The sequence below is a fragment of the Leuciscus leuciscus genome (genome assembly GCF_965113295.1).
Source record: "Leuciscus leuciscus genome assembly, chromosome: 2".
Lineage (NCBI taxonomy): Eukaryota > Metazoa > Chordata > Actinopteri > Cypriniformes > Leuciscidae > Leuciscus > Leuciscus leuciscus.
Window position 1 is genome coordinate 32,812,776 of NC_138726.1, and position 21,536 is coordinate 32,834,311.

General features: G+C 39.2%; 1 protein-coding gene across 3 annotated transcripts in view; it reads left to right on the forward strand.

Annotated features, from left to right (window-relative positions):
- The window catches only part of smarcd3b (SWI/SNF related BAF chromatin remodeling complex subunit D3b), a 76,545-nt gene that overhangs the window by 40,169 nt on the left and 14,840 nt on the right, over window positions 1-21,536 (forward strand). The window contains exon 1 of one of the 3 annotated variants that reach the window (XM_082162178.1): window positions 12,879-13,503. The exons of 1 other annotated variant lie outside the window; for it this stretch is intronic. In XM_082162178.1, the coding sequence (XP_082018304.1) occupies window positions 13,426-13,503 (78 nt within the window). In that variant the 5' untranslated portion in view covers window positions 12,879-13,425. Of the gene's footprint in view, window positions 1-12,878; window positions 13,504-21,536 lie in introns of those variants that run through there. One more of the 3 variants, XM_082162180.1, reaches the window with a different exon arrangement.

Genomic DNA, 21,536 nt, shown 5'->3' on the forward strand with positions numbered 1-21,536 from the left:
AAATCCTGATAAAGTAACAAACATGTTAAAGTAACCTGATAAAGTAAAGAAGTTCAGAGTGAAACACACTCTTAGAATGTAAATATAATACGTAAGTGGAACATGCTAACACCAATTAGGTAGTTAAATTATCAACACTCTTGTCCCATGGAACAAATTGTAAAAATAGTGCAAACACTGTATCAAAAAGTAATGATCCCAACTGTGTCTTCAGATAGTTTACAAAATAGTGCAAAACAAGATGATAAATTAAAAAACAAATCAATAAATTAAATTTAAATAAAGGTTTAATTAAACTGTAAACACTGATATACTCTTGCAAAATATAGAAATGAGGCTGACATGAACATGTCTGGTAGTGCAAGTTGTATAACACACATTACTAGTGTGATTCAGTAGCTTTCAAAAAGAGAACAGGGCTCACACCTTAAGATTTTTGGTCAAGAAGACCAACATATTCACAGTAGCTGGTTTCAGAAGAGACCTTTGGCATGTCACTACATTTTCAGCAGCGCTGAACACCCTCTCTGAGGGTGTACTAGTGGCGGGGATGCACAAGTACTTTTTCACCAAACGACTGATGTTAGGGAAATTCACCTCATGTACCTTCCACCACGTAAGGGGATTGCTTTCACCATCTGCAAGTGGCCCATGCAGGTAATTGTTTAATTCAGCCTCAATTTTCTCTGTTTCAGAAAGGGTGGTCATCTCAGCAGCTGGTTTCTTGAAAAAACTTCCAAGACTCTTCTTCTGCCTTTTAGATGCACTCTGGGTTTCTTTTGTTGATTCAGATGACGTTACAGGGGTAGAAGAGCCAGCATCACTTGGCATGACAGAAAGGGATTCCACCTCTCTGACTACTCTGGCTTTGATGACCAGGATCTCTTCTTGACTCATATACTGAGTGCGGAAGCGTGGATCAAGAATTGTTGCCATGTTGATCAGTTCCTGAACCTCTTGGTCACCATATTTGGTGTTCATGTAGTCCAATATTGAACTTTTAATTGTCCTGGTGAGATCTGTGTCTTCATCTTTCCCCTGCAGCAGTTCACTGTTGAATAGGTGAAGAGTAGGCTTCAAGCATGACACTGTGACATAGTTTTCAGAAGAGAGGGCATCTGTAAAATCAAGAAGAGGCCCAAGTGCTTTACTGACAGAGTCTAGGACATCAATATCCTGCCAAGTAGGCACCAGATGCCTGGTTGACCTGTCAGCAGCCAGGACTTGCGTAATGGCCTTCTCTTGCTCAATTATCCGGTCGATCATCTTCTGCCTTGATCCCCATCGTGTTGCCGATTCAGTCACAAGTTTGTGTGGCGGAAGGCCAAGTTCTACTTGAGCATCTTTGAGTGTTCGCTGCTTTTTCCAGCTGTGCGAAAAAACACTGACAATCTTCTTACAGACTCCCACAGCTCTGTCAATCCTGGTATCCCTCATGCTTTTCTCTGCAAAACAACAACAAAACTATTTATTTTTATGCATTTATTTATGTTTCTTTTGCACAAGAATAAAATAAATACAATAAAAAACAACAAAAACAAAAAAAAGTTAAAAGAAAAAAGTTAAAGTTCAGTTAAAATTAAAATAGATGAAACTAAAAAAATCATTTAAATAAATTAACATTTAATATTAAATGCATATAATATAAACATTAGCTAATGTAATGAATTTCTGTTCAAAATAATGCTTAGTCAGTCACGTTACTAATGCAGAAACAAATACATAAATACAGTTAATATTAAGCTCATATTTTCTCAGTGTGCATGCATTAAATATACTGACACTAAGAGAAAAAGAGTAAACTTACCAATAGCAATGTGTAGACAATGGCCAAAGCAAGACAGTCTTGTCCACATGTTTAGAGTGGCTGCTTTTACTATATTGGCCCCGCTGTCCGTTGTTAGGCACACCTGTTTCTCCTCATCTAAATTCGATTCTTGAAGAAACTGCTTCAAGCCACTCGCGATGTTTTCACCCGTGTGGTAATCTGGGAAAAAACTTGTCTGGATGCAACAGCTGTTCAAACTCCAGTCACTCGTTATGTAGTGGACCGTAAGGCTAATGTACGGCTCAGTCGCTCTGCTACTCCACATGTCTGCAGTTGAAGCATAAAAATCCGCCGTAGACAGTGATGTTTGTACCCTCCCGCGGCACTCTTCATACATCGCTGGCAGGGCTGTTTTGGAAAAGTACTTCCTTGAGGGCATGTTGTATCTTGGGTCCAGTTTATGGATCATTCGCTTGAATCCTTCTTTTTCGACTGTTTGGAATGGCAACATGTCTTTTGTCAAACAAAACGCCACTGCTTCCGTCAATTCGTTCCATCGTTTACTTTGCTTATCATAAGGGACGCAACTAGCAAATGCGCTGGCAATTTTCGTCTAGGTGGACATTTTCTTACCCCTAGGTCCACTTGTAGTTTTCGCCTCCGTTGCCTCGCGTATCTTCAGACATTCGTCATACTCTGGTTTGTGTTTGTGTTTCAGATGGTGGAACAAATTGGACGTGTTTCCACTCTTTGTAACCACCGTTTTTCTGCAAACTTTGCATATTACGGTAGTTTGCTCCTCGTCTGATTTTCTGTAACCAAACCAGTTCCAAATTGTGGAGGTAGCTCCTCGCTTAACAACAAGCTCCTCCTCAGCCTCACGTCCGCCTTCCGCCATGCTTGTTTTCACTCCGCACAGAGAATGTCCGACCACACGTGAACAGTGAATCGCGCGCGCGCGCACAAAACTACGTCAACTAGACTTATCGTTATTATCGTGAGGAGACAAATTTTTATCGTGAGGAGAAATTTCAACGATATATCGCAAACGATAAGATATCACCCATCCCTATGACCCACAGCTCATGACCATAGGTGAGAGTAGGAACGTAGATTGACCGGTAAATCGAGAGCTTCGCCTTGGAGCTCAGCTCCTTCTTCACCATGACAGACCGGTACATCGACCGCATTACTGCAGAAGCTGCACCGATCCATCTGTCAATCTCCCGTTCCATCCTTCCCTCACTCGTGAACAAGACCCCAAGATACTTGAACTCCTCCACTTGAGGCAGGAACTCTCCACCAACCTGAAGTGGGCAAGCCACCATTTTCCGACTGAGAACCATGGTCTCAGATTTGGAGGTGCTGATTGTCATCCCAGCCACTTCACACTCGGCTGCAAACTGTTCCAGTGCATGCTGAAGGTTCTGGTCTGATGGGGCCGACACGACAACATCATCTGCAGAGATGAAATTGTGTGGTCCCCAAACCTGACACCCTCCGGCCCCTGGCTGCTCCTAGTAATTCTGTCCATAAAAATTATGAACAGAACCGGTGACAAAGTGCAGCCCTGCCAGAGTCCAACATGCACCGGGAACAAGTCTGACTTACTGCCGGCAATGCGAACCAAGCTCCTGCTCCTGCTCCTGCTCCGGTTGTAGAGGGACCGAACAGCCTTTAGCAAAGGGCCCCGGACCCCTTACTCCCAGAGCACCCTCCACAGGATGCCGCGAGGGACACAGTCGAATGCCTTCTCCAAATCCACAAAGCACATGTGGATTGGTTGGGCAAACTCCCATGAACTCTCCAGCTCCCTGGAGAGGGTATAGAGCTGGTCCAGTGTTCCACAACTGGGACGAAAACCACACTGTTCCTCCTGAATCCGAGGTCCTACTATCGGCCGAATTCTCCTCTTTAGTACCCTGGCATAAACTTTCCCGGGGAGGCTGAGAAGTGTGATACCCCTGTAGTTGGAACACACCCTCCGGTCCCCCTTCTTAAAAAGAGGTGACCACCACCCTGGTCTGCCAGCCCAAAGGTACTGTCCCTGACCGCCACACGATGTTGCAGAGGCGTGTCAGCCAAGACAGCCCCACAACATCCAGAGACTTGAGGTACTCAGGGCAGATCTCATCCAACCTCAGAGCCTTGCCACAGAGGAGCTTCTTTACCACCTCGGTGACATCAACTTGGGTGATGGACGAGTACACCTCCAAGCCCTCTGCCTCTGCTTCCTCAATGGAAGATGTGTCGGTGGGATTGAGGAGATCCTCAAAGTATTCCTTTCACCGTATCCCCAGTTGAGGTCAACAATTGCCCACCTCCACTGTAAACTGTGTTGGTAGGACAATGCTTCTCTCTCCTGAGGCGCTGGACGGTTTGCCAGGATCTCTTCGAGGCCAACCGGTAGTCCTTCTCCATGGCCTCACCGAACTCCTCCCAGGCCCGGAGGGATTTTTTGCCTCCAAATCCACCCGTGCTGCAGTCCGCTTGGCCTGCCGGTACCCGTCAGCTGCCTCAGGAGTCCCACAAGCCACCCAGGCCTCCTTGTTTTCTTAAGTTGCCGTTATTCATAAGAATGTTTCATTAAACCTGTCTCTGGCCCCCTTGTTTTCACAAGTTGCATGACTGCTGCTTGGTTTCCTCTATGGTGCAGAGGGATGCAACTCCTGCCTTATTTGGACAACTGGCTGCTGCATGCCCCCACAAGCCAGCAAGCTGTCCTCGACACCAGACTACTTTTGGAGCATGTGCAGATGCTAGGTCTCGCGGTAAACAAAGCAAAGAGTTGCCTCATTCCAGTGCAAACAATTACTTACATTGGAATGACTCAACGTGGAATCACAGGGGTGTTTGTGGCCGTTGGTCACCAGTTCGGTCCAGGGACCCCATCAACCATCTGGAATTGCATGTGGTTTTCCAAGCCCTGCACTATTTCTTTGCCGGTTCTGGTAGGCCGTCATGTGCTCATTCGTTGTGACAACACCTCAACAGTATTTCACCTGAACCATCAAGGTGGCACAAAGTTGCTTAAGTCCCTATATCTCAATCAAAAGGTTCTCTCTTGGTCTCTTTCTCTACTATCATCGCTGAGGGCAGTTCACCTTCTGGGGTCAAGCAATCAGGTAGCAGATGTTCTTTCAAGGGATCTTCTGCATTCGTGAGAATGAAGGCTTCACCCAGATGTGGTGCATAGGATATGGCAGCAGTATGTGTTGCAGGGCAAAGCAGAAGTGGATCTTTTCGCAACAAAGGCGACCACTCACTTTCACTTGTGGTTTGCGAGAACACAGACCCCATTGGGGTAGGATGCTCTGTCTCATGACTGGCCAAACTGTCTACTTTATGCATTCCCTCCTTTTCCGCTGTGGTGGGAAACATTACACAGGATATCTCTGTGCAGCCACAGAGTGTTACTTGTTGCACCCCAATGGCCACCATTGGTTTCCCATGCTTCTGCGCCCAGATCCGTCCTGTCTTCTCTTGGTCCCATTTTTCTGGGTGGGATTTACCACTTGTACGTGACTTTGTCTGTTTGCCACCATTTGAGCCTTTGCAGACAGCTGACCTTGAATGGATATCTTTGAAAACTGACAAAAAAACATTATTTTCTTTGGCCATTGCTTCTGTTATGCATGTTAGCTAGTTACATGCTTTGTCTATAAATCGTTCAGAGATTGTCAAATTGGATAGCGGAGGTGATCGCTATGGCATACAAGAAAGCCCAAAAGCCTCTTCCAGGAGGTTTGTCTTATCATTCCACTAGGGCTGTGTATACATCTTGTGCTGATTTTAAAGGATTCTATATTGCACATATCTGTGCAGCTGATACTTTGGCTTCTCCCTGCACTTTTGCCTGCTTCTACCAGCTCAATATTGCTACCTCTCATGCTGTCAGTTCAGCATTTCTTCAGGTGAAACCTTGACTTTTTTTTTTTAGGTGAGTGGAGTGGCATTCCTCATGACTATGTTGGTAGGAGTCATCCACTAGTGCTTAAACGCCACCTCTGGCGGTCAAGAGGAATGATACAGAACGCCAGTTATGTAGGTAACTGTGGTTCTGTGAATACCGGATGACCGCCAGAGTTATTTGTCACTCGGAATGCAGAAGAATGGCATACCGAGACTGAATGCCAATCTAATATGGCTATTACCTTCGAGGCTCAGTCTTCGTCACTACGTGACTTTTTTAGTTTATTATCTCTACCTTATCTAGCTGGCTCTGCGATAATTCACTAGTGCTGCTTATGCACCGCATCTGCCTGTCATCTGGATTTCACAGAACCACAGTTACCTATGTGAAGGTTTTAGATCCTGTTTCTCCACCGGAGCTACTCTCTACAGTTTTGCTTTCTACGTGCAACTCAAATGCTCCGCTCTCCACCCAGATTTAAAAACTGCTATCGATTATTGAAGATTTGATGGATGAACTCATGGCTTGATTGGACTCTTGTTGTATTAAAGGGGTGGTAAAACACCTTCTTTTTTTTTTAAGGCTTGTTTGTGTTTGTGGGGTGCACTGTAACGTGTTCATGCTTCGTTTTAAAAACGCACTTTTAATCTACACTGCTCTGTCCCTCCTTGTAAAAACGGTCGGAAATCTGCTCCATCTTTCAGGACAAGCCGTTGTGCGAATCCTGCATTGAACTCGCATAGATTGAGGAAGCTTTCCTCCGGAAAATGTGCAGCACAGAGAGCGACATTTGGATTATAATTATGAGGGACCGAGTTAAAAAATAAATTGTAACCATTGCTCCCTAACTCCACCGTCCTTAGGAAGACTGAACAAAGTGGACTTGCAATCTGGGTGAAAATAACAGCGTTTCGACGGCATGGCGGCAACGACACTCTACTACCACAACAACTCTTCTCCAAAGCAACATAAAATGGCTTTGCCCCCTTTATTTATTGTGTTCCCAGAGGGGAGGGGTTTATGTAAATGTTGGGGTTAGTGATGTCACTAACCCTGGAGGAATGTTTTGTAGTCCCTACCGGCCGTTTGCTGTAGTCCTTAGAAATTGATTTCTTTAAAAGCAAATATCTCCCTTTGTACTGATCTTTGAGCATTGTAACTTTGCAGATGTTGTTTATGCTCAAACAGCAACATTACACACTAGCTTAAGTTAAAAAAGTGAAATCACATTCAACCACCCCAAGTAATACGACTTTTCAGTTAAGTAAAAGTAAGTTCAGAAAGTAAGTTACATTAAATTGAAGCAGTATTATTGGCCAGAAGTTTGCTAGTTGCAAAACATGTTAATGGTTTATTGAATTCTCTATAATTATTCTAAAATGTATTCTAAAATGTACTCTTATTTTCTTAATGTCAACTACTTTTCAGTTGCTTAAGCTTTTGTTGATCACATTTATATTCAGAAGCTGTTATAATAGTTATAATATAATAATATTAATTACAAAATAACTATTTTTGGGTGCCAATGAGATGTTTATTTCGTTTTTGTGAGGATTGTGAGATGGGACAGTTCTTCTTCACAATTTTGTCAATTTTGAGATGAGAGAAACTGGTCTTAGAAAACAGAGGATAGAGGATAGACATGTTTAATCAGTCCAAATCAAAATCATGTTGCCTTTAATATTTTCTGCTTTTCTCCATGAAAAAAAACTAATGAATTACTTTGTAGCAAATCTCTAGTTTTTTGTTTTAGATTTACTTGTGTTTTGTAATCCTTCTGGTATTTAAATATTATATTTTTCCAAGTGCTTAAACTCAAGTGCATAGTTTGGAACTATTATTGTCATTTTAAACAATAATTTCCTAGTATGCTATTAAAAGCAAATGTTGCATACAACTGAGCTTGGCTGTTATTACATGCACTGTAATCCAGAATTGCATCAAATTTGGCCTTTAAATGAATAAGTTAGCTTGCTTTTAATTCTGTTTGGCTTTGACTTCTGACTATGCTGAGAGTGTATTTAGTCTGAAAACGGACCTCCCATATAAGCTTTGTACACTGAACATTGGAAGAGTCTGAATCAAGAAAATGTTCATATCTTCATTAAGAGAAAGTTCAATAAAATGATAACAGCCATATCTTTCCCATTAAAGGTTAAACATTTTTGTCTGTGCCACTACTGTCACCAAATGGAATTGCAAAAATAATGAAATATTGTGTTATTGTGCAGCTTAGTCTTGATTTAGTGATATGTTTCAGCATTTTGTGGTTCAGGAATAGTTATCAGCTTGGTTTGAATGTATAGTCCTTCATGTTTTAATTATTGCAAAGTTAGGGATGCTCAATATACTGTATAATAGGGTTCGGCAAGTAAGTTTGGCATCGGTCCAAAAAAAAATTTAGCCACAATATGGCGGGCTAGAACATAGTCAAAGGATAATTTAAGAAATTAATTGATGCAAAATGCAAATAGATTTGCCTGTGACAGAATGTTACAGTGTCTTTTGTTACTGGTAGAGAGCTGTTATTCTGAGTTAAATCCTGTAGTAGTACAGTCATTAACAAAAAGACACATTTGTGTGGCCGTGTCCGGGTTTTACACTGGATAAATTAATAAAGCAGGAGTGACACGTAACCTGGCAAGTATCTTCATTCACCAATTTGCAACATAGACCGCCTTGCTAAAACACACATGTGGGAGATGCGGAATGGATAAAAATAACTCAAAAAATAAAAGAGGACTTGAATAAGCCCATTAATGACTTGTTTGAGTCATGCTCTTAACAAACTATGTTTTATTTCCTTTCCATATTGTGAATAATAAATGTGTATCATTTTAATTTGCTTGTTACACAATGGAACCTAACTTATTGTAATAATTATTTGACGTAGCCTACTTTTACACTCAGAATTATTCCTTGGCATCGTTGGTTTTAGCCCGCGAGCCGCCTGTTGCCGACCACTGCTGTATAACATGTAGGTTATCGTGCAGTTTAGAGGGGTGGTTTCATTATGATTTCACTTTTCTAACTTTAGTTAGTGTGTAATGTTGCTGTTTGAGCATAAACAACATCTGCAAAGTTACAATGCTCAAAGTTCAAAGCAAAGGAAGATATTTGCTTTTAAAGAAATCGTTTTTTAAGAACTACAACAAACGGCTGGTAGGGACTACATGACATTCCTCCCGGAAATGTACATAAACCCCACCCCATGTTGAGAAGAGGAAGAGTTGTTGTAGTAGAGCACATTTGTGAGTCTGCTCAAGCTGCTCAAGTCATCATATGCAATACAGTACGTAACAAATGCAATAGCATGTCACTCTGTATGCATCTTACAACAGTTCCCACACTAGCGATTTTATAGTTTATCATGACAGAATATGCTAATTGAAGATAGTTAACTCCACATCAGCAACATAAATTCATCAACTAACCATTCAGAAACGTCCTGTTGCATTCTACATGTTGTCACTTCTTCTTGAGTCTCTCCATCATTGTCCAACTCCAGTTAAAAGAAAAAAAGGAACAGTTTTTGACATTTTAGTGCTTGTCTGTGTGAGGTAATTGGAGCTGCTAACACACAGCTCTTGAAGCTCCGCCCTCTGCGCCGGGAACAGCAGCTCATTTGCATTTAAAGGAACACAAACGAAACTACACGTTTTTACTGACCCTCAAAAAGGGACAACTTTAACATGCTATAAAAAATTATCTATGGGGTATTTTGAGCTAAAACTTCACATACACACTCTGGGGAAAACAGAGACTTATTTTACATATTGTAAAAAGGGGCATAATACCACCCCTTTAAGAGCTTTTCTTGAATATTGAGTATTATTTAATTTTGGATGTTTGATTGCTTGTGCTCATTCCCCCTTTTTTTTTACATTTGGTTTACCTTTGCTGTCATCTAATGTTTACATAAAATAAAAAACAATTTAAATAAATGTTTAAAATTGCTGTCTAATCTTACCCAAACACATTGTTTATGGCCAGTTCTGCACAATAAGAAACAGAAAAAAAACGAATTTGGTTTGATTAAAACGAACTCTGGTGCGATTGCTTAACTTGCACACATTTTTTCTCATCATAGTCACGATGTTGCCTATTATATTTCAGTACAGGCATTGGAACCGCGTCTTCTTGCTGCAGATCATTGTTTGTGCATGTAATGAAGGAATTCCTAGTGCTGTTTCTTTACACAATTTTAATCTCTTCACAAGTTCTCAGCTAGTAAAAATACCATCATATGTACGCACATACAATGAGGTCATTTAGCCTAGCACACAGCATTGTTTTGGATGTTCGGTAAGTTCCTTCGCAATACATGTGATATAAAAGTCTCTTTTTTTGTACATTTAGGTTTCGTCTTAAAAATTACAGTGTGAACCAGGACTAAATGTATTTTCTTTTTTGGTCTGGACCAAAAGAAACAAGACAACCAAACTACAAGTGTGAACACACCCGTAATCATGCCTCAGTGCTGTGGCACATTGATTAGAGTCAATTGTTTCATTGGGAGTCATATACAGACCTCTGCAGGAGAAACCTAAAACTGCAGCTTCAGCTTGGGGTCAAACTGCCCAACAATAGACACAGAAAATTCCTCCCCTTACCCTATGCAAGTCCCCCACTCCCTTTACCTCCCAGTCAATGGGACCTGAGCAGTTGGTAGAGCTGCAATGGTAAAAGGGAGACTTGGGGAGACTCAAAGGGGTACTGAGACCTACACATCTTTTCAGCTCTCTGATGAGATGCTTTTGTAGAACTACTTCCTGAAAATGGCTGATCAAAAGTGATCACAAGGGGTCACAGCAAAAGAAGCCTGTTTTTTTCTCCTAAACTTTTTTGGACTAAACCAGGCCCTCCCACAGTATTTATTTTGTGCATTGTAATCAGACGTGACCTCTGGTAGTTTTTTTTAAAGTCAACTTTAGGTTTGCGTCACATCACTTCTTCTCTCATCTGACCACAAAATCACTTCCCACACCACCACACTTGGTCATTATTATGATTTTTGGCGGACTCTAGAGTTCAGACATGCTTTCATTTTGAGTAATTGTTTCCTTTGTACCACTCTCCCATAAAGGCCCATGTTATGCAGAGCTCTTGATATGCTTGACTTATGCATGTTCTCAGCTTCACTATGGCATCTCTCAAAATCTTCCTTCTTGTTAATGCAGAGAGTTTTGATTAATTACTTTTTAAGACACTTTCTGATTATTCAACAAACAATGACTTGTATTCAAACACTTGGGATATTTTTTCCTAATTTAGGCATTTTAGTTATTTAATAATATTCACAGCTCTCCTTTAGAATCATAGCCCTTAACTTTGGAGTTTTCAGTCAGACAATGTGGTAGTAATTTTGGTGATTCACAGGTTGAGTTTATGTCCTTGTTAGGGCAATTCTTCTTCATCTGTGTAAACTTAAAGCTTCTGCAACACTGAATGCTTACGTGTAAACGGCATATATCTTTATTTTTTTTTTATGTAAAAACACAATGTTAACAATTGAATTTCAGTGTGGCTGGGAGGAAGTGTTGTGGCAGTTAAGCCTCTTCCACAAAAATGTTTTCAGGGAATTGTGCCATTATTTAGTTTTTATAAATATTAATTTAGTTGGTGTGTGTGTGTGTGTGTGTGTGTGTGTGTGTGTGTGTGTGTGTGTGTGTGTGTGTGTGTGTGTATATATATATATATATATATATATATATATATATATATATATATTTATATATATATTTATATTTATATATATATACACACACACACACACATTTTCTAGAATCATGCCAATATTTATATTAGTGGTCAATAAATATGTTTTTTTTTCAGTGTACAGTTCTTAAATTATTACCCTCAATCCTAAATACGATTACAGACTTTCAAAGTGCCGTTGTTTATTGCTAATGTGCCCAAAAATACAGGGAGACATTTTTCAAGGAAAGTGTCAAAAATCTGTTATTCAGTGTTTGACGTTTTGGCTGAAATATTTTAATAATTTCTAGGGAAACAGACTGATTAGAAGTGCTGAATAATAACTAAAAGTAAATGTAATTACTTCCCAATGACCAAATAGTGGCAAAATATACCTCCTAGAAACAGTTACTTCCCAGTTAAGAACATTTCCTAGAAACATTGAAACAGAGAAAATATGGTTAATATTTGTTATAGCTGGCTTGATCATTCACATGCTAGTCTACTTGCATAGTGACAGAGTAACTGGTTCAATTTCATTAGCTCTTCTCTGCCCCGTGCATATAGGCCTAGTCATTATTTAAGATAGCTTAGACATTTAAAAAAACATTGAATGGTATAGGGATGTATTTTAATTCCGGCATCCTAAACAAATATGTACAGTAGATAGCTTAGATTTGCAATTATGGGGAAAATCAGGTGAGTAGACATTTGAGGAACTGACTCATCAAATGTGCACAAAATAAAATAAAAAATTAAATGAATAAATGATGAATCGGTTATATAAAATGCCTTAGATGTTCAAATTTAGAAGAATCAGAAGTAATTTTTCTTGATTAAGCTTCCTGTACACTGAAAACAAACAAAAACTACAGATAATAAGATGTCTGTGTGGGGTAAAAATTATATATATATATATATATATATATATATATATATATATATATATAATTTAGGTATTTTTGGTCACACTAGATTAGGGTATGTTCACAAGGAGTTAAGTTGTTGTCGTGGTTATGTTAATTGGGTTGGGTTAAGGCATCTAGAATAGGGTCATGCAGATTAAGGCATTAATATGTGCTTTATAAGTACTACTAATAAATGGCCAATATGCTTGTAATATGCATGCTAATAAGCAACTAGTTAATAGTGAATGTGTACCTAATCTAAAGTGTTACCGTTAACTGTTTTAACTGTTCGTTGTCATTGTTGGTAAGGAATGGCTTCAAAACCCACAATATACACAGTACAATCCATCAATATAACAAAATCCATCTGACTGACATGTCTCTCATAAAAAATGAGAGATCAGGTAATCATTTCAAGTATTCATATTTAGTTGAGACAGACAGCCAGAAACGAGGTAAAAAAATAAAAAATCAGCCTTCAGTGTTGTCTGAACCAGTTTTATTTCCGACCTGTGTCTAAATACGGGCAGCTTTTCCTCACTGCTGCTGCTTTAAGGATCCTCCCTCCATTTTTTTGAGAATGAGCAGTGTCTTCCAAGCCTTGCTGGGTTTGACTGCATGCAGCAAAGGACAGGAGAGCGAGCGAGAGCAGTAGTGAAGGCAGAGGAGGAGGGGGTTGGTTAGCGGCGAGACTAACTACACCGCAGCAGGGCTGCGAGCGACCAGTCAGCGAGCATTCCCTTATCTACCAATGGAATGCAACAGCTGCAGCAGCCTGTGAGCGTGTGTGCTTTTCAGTCAGCGTGTTTGTAAAAGGGGGAGGGAGGGACGGTCATGGTGGGCCAGCAGGAACCCCCTTGAAAGACCCCCAACTCTCAACCCCCCACGTTCTGTAGCAGCTGGGCTCCTGAAAGGCAGCTCAACCAAACGTAAGCGTGAGAGACACAGAGAGAGCGAGAGGCTCGACAGGGCAGCACACTCCGAGACAGAGGGAGAGAAAGAGCAGAAAGTAAGGGAAGTGGAGCAGGGAGCCTCGGAGGGGGGTTGAGGAGGTGAGCGAAGGGTGAAAAGGAAGAGAGGCGAGGGAGAGGGAAAGACAAAAGAGAGGGAGAACCAGAGTGGAGGGAGACCAGAGGGAAATGGCTTCGGAGGAGACCGCTGGAGGAGCTCGCAAAGCCACCAAGAGCAAACTATTTGAGTTCCTCGTCCATGGAGTGGTACGTACCCTCTCGGCACATGTGTGTTTGTGTGTGTGTGTGTGTGTGTGTGTGTGAGAGCTCAGCTATACAGCCCGTGCGTTTGAGTGATAGCGCTGAACGGTGTCCATGTGAAGGTTATTTCCAGTCCTCCGGATCCCGGCTCCGCACCGCTCTTCTTTTTAAAGCGGAGACGGGGTGGGGAGGAGAGGCGAACGAGGGAGGCGAGTGTTTAAGAAAAAGAGCGAGAAGGATCGGCAAACGCAAAAGAAAGGCCAAAGGTAGCCACTTGCACTTGGTCACTGGAGGCTGCATGCGTTTGGCAGCATGCCTAAGGTGACGAGCGCTTTCATTCAAAACACAAGCCGCTTTCAGACTCAACACACTATTATTACAACTCCAAGAACACATCAAGTGCTTCACAGATAACATCTACTATGTAGATTAGCGTGTCTGTTGTCATGTTGTTCATTAAAAATTCAAGCTATTTCTAGAGCTAAATGGTGTATTTGTAGCAGTAGTAATGATTACTAGCCTACTAATAATACTGAAACACGGACTGATGTTTCCCGTATGACACTATTCAAGGTTTGATCCAGAAGAGGCAATAAGGATCCACTTAATGTCTGCAACATTTTGTGTACATAGTAGCTGTGTAATCTTTTATTTATGATTAGCAGGGCTTTGTCTATCCAGAGCAGATCAATCTGAAGTGAAAAGCTGTTTGTAGTATAGCGAGTGTAATGCGTAAACCTGCGTTCATATTATGTTTCTTGTGTTTTTTTTCTAGGTAATTTCTTACCAATAATTTCTTGCTGTTTCTTCAAAGCGACCTTGGGTTTTAATAATACTTAATAATAATGATAATAATTCCTAAAATGATTATTATTACATTTACATTATTACATACTTTTATTGATACATTGATTGGTGTCTTTATTGTCTTTTTTACTATTTGACTTGATTATTCAGGGTTTTTTATTATATTAATTAAATGCAGAATTATTGAAATATTATGAATTATTCAACTATCGTGTGATATACACTAGCCCACTGTTTAAAGGTTTAGGCTCAGTAATTTTTAACAATCCCATTTTTTTAATTTTCAGAAAGGATGTATTAGATTGATCGAACATGACAGTAAATATATTTTATAATGTTGCAAAAGATTTCTATTTTAAATAAATGCTGTTTAAAAATGCTCTGTTAAATGTTCTATTCATCAAAGAATCCTGCAAAAATGTGTATTAAGCAGGAAAACCGTTTTCAACATTGACAATAGTAAGAAATATTTCTTGATCACCAAATCAACATAGAATGATTTCTGAAGGATCATGTGTAATGATGTAATGTAATGATGCTGAAAATTCAGCTTTGATCACAGGAATAAATTACATTTTAAAATATATTCAAATAACTAAATAACAAATAAATAACAAATTTATTTCAAAAGTAACAATAATTCAAATTATTACTATTTTACTGTATTTGTAATCAAATAAATGCAGTTTTAAATTAGGCTGGAAAACACTACACGACTTTTGCCCAGATTTACCGAACAAGTTTAGTTGCGAAAGTCAGAGCCATGTCTGCAGATTTGAATTGACAGATTTCATAGAAAATTGCGCAGTGTATGATGGGCACAGACTCTGATTTTTTTTTTTTAGCTTCATACTATTGATTCCATGATTTCCATCCATTTGGACGATTGAGCTGATTTTAGAACATATTGTTTTTATTTGTCACGCAAATTCATCTCCTAGCAACATGGCACCTGTTTCATGCGTGAATTTGTTGTGTTCGGAACGATTTGAAAGTCTGGTAGTGTCTGATCCTCAGTCAGTCATTTAGTGTATGATGCCCAGTTTTCTTTACTATTTACAAAATTGGGAAATGTATGATTCCTAATGTAGTGTATTCCAGCCTTTAGGGAATTTTTTAACTGTACTATACTGTAAGGAATTTTGTACTGTTTTACTTTTGAACTGCTGTGTATATAATGACTTGAGTTCTTTATGGCTTAATAGTTAATTCTGGCATGTGATGTGTTTTATAATTTATTTTGTAAGAGAACACCTTTCACTTGCAGAGTTGCAGCAATCATCTTAGTTTGCATTATAACCTTTTGTTCACTATTTGCCTTAGTGCATAGAGTTGCTTTAACTTTTAACACATAAATGCTGAGTTTGGGTGATGAATGAGGAAAATGGTGGTGTTGCCTCTGCAGACTAATTAACCTTGGCGAAGCACTGATTGTTCCTGGGCAAAATGTTTCCTGCTCCTTATTTCGTATCCTTTTATGTCCTCTCCTATGCCTGTGTTGTTCTCCTCTGCTTCTTCTAAGTTTCTTTCTGAACTCATGAGTTACCTGGATTACCTCAGCCTGACCTTTGCTATATTGTTCACCTTGCTGCTTCTGTGCTGCACTCCTGTCTAAAGCCTGGCGTGTGCAAGTTATACTGTATATTCGTGTTACATGGCAGTATGTTTGACCACAGCTTGAGCTGCAAGAATGTGGTGGTTCAGCAGCCTTGTTCCCAAGGCAAGGAACAGTATGTGCTCATCAAGGTTTACAATTAAGTTACAGTTTGAACAGCTTCTAGAATGAGAGAAATGTATTCTCAAAGTTTGTTTTGTGTGGAAGGAAATCTATGGCCAATTATGTACAGTATCTGTTGCGGTCTCTTGTTTAAATGTTCTAAATCCGTGTATTTGAAATGTTCTTGATGTATTTTTTCTCTCTTAGTTTTGTTCATATTCTGTCTCGGTTCTTATTTTCTTTTTGATCTCCCCTTCCAGCCGCTTAGTTTTGGCTCAATGTCAAGTTTAGATTAGGTGTCACATTATCAGTGTTTCACTAATACACATTACTGGTAATCTGTTATATTAGCTCTTTTTCTCTCAGACACAAAATAAAATGCACAGTCTTAGTTAATGACAGACTCAGTCTTACTGTGTAACTGTGTGGATAAATAAAGATGACCTACAGGTCATTTCACTCTAGGAGCGGAAACTTTCATTCCAGTTCACTTTAAACAAGCAAACTTACTACCATGGTAAAATACAATGAGATGAGAACAATGTTTTTACACCTTCAGTTTTGGTTTAACTGTTTGAAATTAAGTAGCAAAACAACAACAACTATGACTTTTACCCCATTTTGTTTATTGCTTCAAAAAACAGTCATATTGTGAAACATGGCATCATTATTTTGAAACTATCAAAAGAATGAAATGTAAAAATTTTAATTGTACTTTTCATTTGTTTTATGTATCAACATGTTTGCATGCACTAATCACCAGTCCATATGAATCCAATCCAATTTCAGATTCTGAAATTTCTGTTTAAATGAACCCTAAACTTTGCGATATTCTTTTACATGTATTCTGGAGAGGAAAAAAATTCAGCCCATGCGCAGTACCTAGTTGCCTCGGAAATGGAGAAAGTCACCGCAATAATGTAACCAGGGCTATCATGAGCATACTTGCCATTTGCATTGATGACATGTTTAAAAAAAGTATATTTCAGATATATATTACTATAAAATACAGTTGTAATCAAAATGATTCAACCCCCATTGCAAGTCAGGTTTATTGGCACAATTTACAGACTTTCAGCTGTTTTCACTGAACAAATCAAACATAAGTAATTGAAATAGCTCAACACAACAAATGTTCCAAGTGGTTTCCCCAAATTCAACTGAAAATGCAACTTTTAATGACTTCTGCAGTCTCCAAATTATTCAACCCCGTGAATAGAATCCCTCACAACAGCACAAATCTACAAAACAGGTGTTGTCTCAAGCACACCTGATGCAACTAATCAAGGGCTTCATTAGTTGCACCAGGTGTGCTTGAGCTAGAACACATGGAATATCTAGACTAGCTAGGTTTGTTGAGTGTCACGTTTGACTGCATCTTAGAAATATGGTTAGAAAAAAGTCAAAAGAATGGTCCAAAAAGTTAATAGGAAATATCATCGCCCTTCACAAACAAGGAACAGGATACAAAAAGATAGCTTTTAATGGTCCTAGAGAAACTGTTGGAAGCATAGTTCTACAGTTGAAAGGTAACTCTGCCTACAGTTAAGCATGGTGGGGCTCGTGATGCTCTGGGGATGCTTGGCATCCTCTGGCACTTGAAACCTGCAGCGTGTGGAAGGCAAGATGGATTCACTGAGGTATCAGGAAATCCTAGTAAAAACATTGTGCCATCACTGAGGAAGCTGAAGCTTGGGAGTCATTGGACCTTCCAACAGGGCAATGATCCCAAGCACACCTCAAACTCCACCAAGGCTTGGTTGCAGGAGTTCTGGGAGATTCTACAGTGTAGGGTGACCATACGTCCTGTTTAACCAGGACATATCTGGCCAGGATTTCGAGATCGCCCAAAATGCCCGGGATTCGGCTTTTGCTTTCTACAGTCACCATTCATTATGTTTACATTATTACGTTATTTGACACTGACACGTATGTGCCAGCTTTGCAGGTCATGCATTCTGCTTCACACGGATCCCGATCGAGACGAAAACACAGTAATTTTCTTAGCAATGCTAGAACGCACATCAACCGATCACTTGTTTAGTGTTCATGTAAACACTAGATTCAGATTAACCAATCGGAAGTAATTCAGTACTACTGAATCAAAAGGTGTGCATGTAAACAAAATGAATGGCGACGAGAAAGCAAAAGCCGAATCGCGGATATTTTGGGCGATCTCGAAATCCCGGCCGGACATGACCTGGAATATGGTCACCCTACTACAGTGGCCATCACAGTCACCTGACTTGAACCCTATGGAAATTATCTGGTGGGATTTGAAGAAGGTGGTTGCAGCAAGCAAGAATATTACTGAACTGGAGGCCATTGTTCATGAGGAATGGGCTAAGATTCTTCAGAAACACTGCCAGAATCTGGTGTCTGGTTAAACATCTTGTTTGCAGCAGGTCATAACAGCAAAAAGGTTTAATAACTAAGTACCAAAGATGCTTGCCATGAAGGTTGAATAATTTTGAATCTACAGAAGTAATTAAAAGTTGCGTTTTCAGTTGAAACCACTTGAAACATTTGTTGTGTTAAGCTATTTCAATTATTTTTGTTTGATTTGTTCATTGCAAACAGCTAAAAGTCTGTTACAAAATAATATCCAGTGCCTCTTCTCCACTGATCAGTTTGTAAGACATAATAATACGTCAACAAACCTATGTAAAAGTAGTCACATTCAAGGGCTTACATATCTATTTTTTTTCTGTTCAATTGATTATTTAAGATCTACACCACCCCTTTCAGCCACATCAAAATTAAATTTAAATTGAGCTCAATCGGATGAGGTGTTTACTGAAGGTTTTCATTCCTATTATAAACTGATTATTTGGTTACATATAAATATAGCTAATGTGGGCCTAAACATCTGCAGAAACTCATGGATTATTTCAGGAGTGAAATAATGCAGTTATGGAAGTCTATCCAATCAGATGTCTGTGCAGTTGTCATATTAACAGGAAGCAAAGAAACTCCAGAGGGACGTGCGTGTTCTTGAGCAAAAAGAAGTTGTTTATCAGCAGGAATCGGGCAGAAGTGCTCATCAGTCACTGCTGATTGACAGCTCAAGCACCGCCAATCTCTCTGAAGTGCAAATCTACATGGTGTGACTGCTGGAAAAAATATTCCAAATAAAATGTTTTCCTTCCTACCTGCATCCAAATTTATATTCAAAGTGGTTTGTGAACAAAGCAGCCTCTCAGAGAGAGACAGCAAAGGACAGTAATTGTTTAAACTATTTTAAGTGGTACATTTCAGGACTGTTGAAATGTTCAAGTTTTTTTTAATCTATGTTTATGTGTGAACTCGCTACTCTAATAACAAGAAGAATCTGATTAAAGACTCTTTTATCCCTCTCTAGCTATTAAACATGATTATTTCTCCTGCTGGTCAGTTTTCCCTGTGTTAATATAAGCGTAAGACTGCTCAACAGCAAACACAGACCGCTAAAAGCATCTGGCAGTACATCAGACAGAGAGACAAAGAAAGTGTTTAACTGCAGTATTCAGGGAATAACAGAAATGTTACACCTGAAAGTGTGTGGCCTTATCAAATTCTAAATATCTCATTGTAAGTCATTGTCTTTCATTACCCTGAAACTCAATGCTCCCAGCACAGTCTGCTCTTATTTCACAATAGTCTAGAGTTCACTTCATCAGTCTCCTAACCTGCAGACATAACAGAGCTCAAGCCCACGCAAGGTCCATCATTATTAGGTACATCACAATCACTTCCTTTGTGTAAATTAAACACAAAAGCGTTTAAAATCAGCAGTTAGTCATTGCTTTCACACATTTGTTCCACATTCCACATCTGCAGCAGTTCAATGCCATCCCTTCCTGTTTAACTGAAGTGCAAAGATATTTCTCACAACGTAGCCACAAGGTGAAAGTAATAATGTTTAACATAACTATGCCATAGGATTCGTTCACACCATTAGGAATGGAGCTTGATAGATCTTCTCCATTTCAGTGGTTCTATGACTTAATAGAATGCGGCTTTATAGAATGCTCTTTAATAATGTTGAGCGCTTCATAAATCAGATGTTGTAAGTGAATTGCACATTCTAAGAAATAATTTTTCAGCCATATACAGTAATGATGGTGTAATGTCCCTTCACTAAGGTCTGTCTCTCTCGGTTACTGTTGCTACAATAACTCAGAAGTTCCCATTGAACATTCCACGAAAAAACTTTTTTTTTTTTTTGTGCTCATCAATTGGCAAAATGTTTAGTTTGCCATTTTTCTTTAAAGAAATTCAATTATGTAGTAACATAAGTCACATCTTTCGAGATTGCGAATCAGAATTTGAAGAAAAGGCTCCTCACAGTCGACTGAAAAGAGAAAAACCTCCTTTGATAATGATTACAAGTGATAACATTAGTGTAAATGGAAATTGATTTGGTTGGATTATTCTGGTTCGATTCATAAGCTTTTTCAGATTTATCCTGCCATCTCTTGCAGAAATAGATGAAACTGAAAATAGGTCAGGAATAATGTTTTGGATGAGAAATGAATGTGTAATACATAAAATATTGAATATTAATCTTTTGTGAAGCTTTGTGACACATCCGTGCATTTTTACACCTGATTTTCTCCTGTAATGCAGCTTTGCTTTGAGTTTCAGTTCATTATCGGTTTCATCTCTTTCATCTGTTCCCTGAACATTTCTTTGTTGTGGCTTCAGTTATTCTCATTGAACTAATTTTCCTCTCATTTATTACTTAGACAAAAAGTGGACACTTTTGTCTATTTTTGTCTGATTGGAGTTTCTCTTGTTCTTTTGACCACTCTCTTTTGTGTTTTCTCTGTCACTCCAAACCGTACCTTTGACATGCTCTCAAATTGCCTGTCCAATTTTACTGCCAGCGCCACAATCCTAACCCTGTGCTGTCTTTTTTCTTAGTAAAGTAAATCCAGTCTTGCCATCATTAACCTATCACTACCATGTCTGTCTAATTGGCTGGTTCTTCTTTATGTTTGGAATATGGTTGTGTATTATCATGGGGAACTTTCTCTTTCATCCATCGGTTGTATCCCTCAGTTCCTGTGCACCTATCAGGTCTGTCACTTTGTAATGTATGTATATATATATGTAAGGGATAATTCATGGCTAGCTGTGCATTAAATGACTTTAAAGAAAAATGTGGAAGGGCAGCATTGACAACATATTTCTGTGTGCGCAGTGCGATTTCTGATCTCTGTGTGTGAGTGAGGTGTGTGCTTCAATGAAAGTTAAACTGACTTAGATCTACCTGTGCATTAAACGATTTTAATGCACACCTTCCAGCCAATCAGAATGGAGTATTGAGACAGACCATGGTATATACACAGTGTATATATATATATATATATATATATATATATACTTAGTACTGTGCAAAAGTCTTAGGCACGTTAGTATTTTCATCCCCCAAAAATGGTTTTATATCTTTTTCTGCAGTTTGTCAGTAGGAAATATCAGTTTACATTTCCACACATTCATTTTGACAAATAATTGTAATAATCCAGTGAGA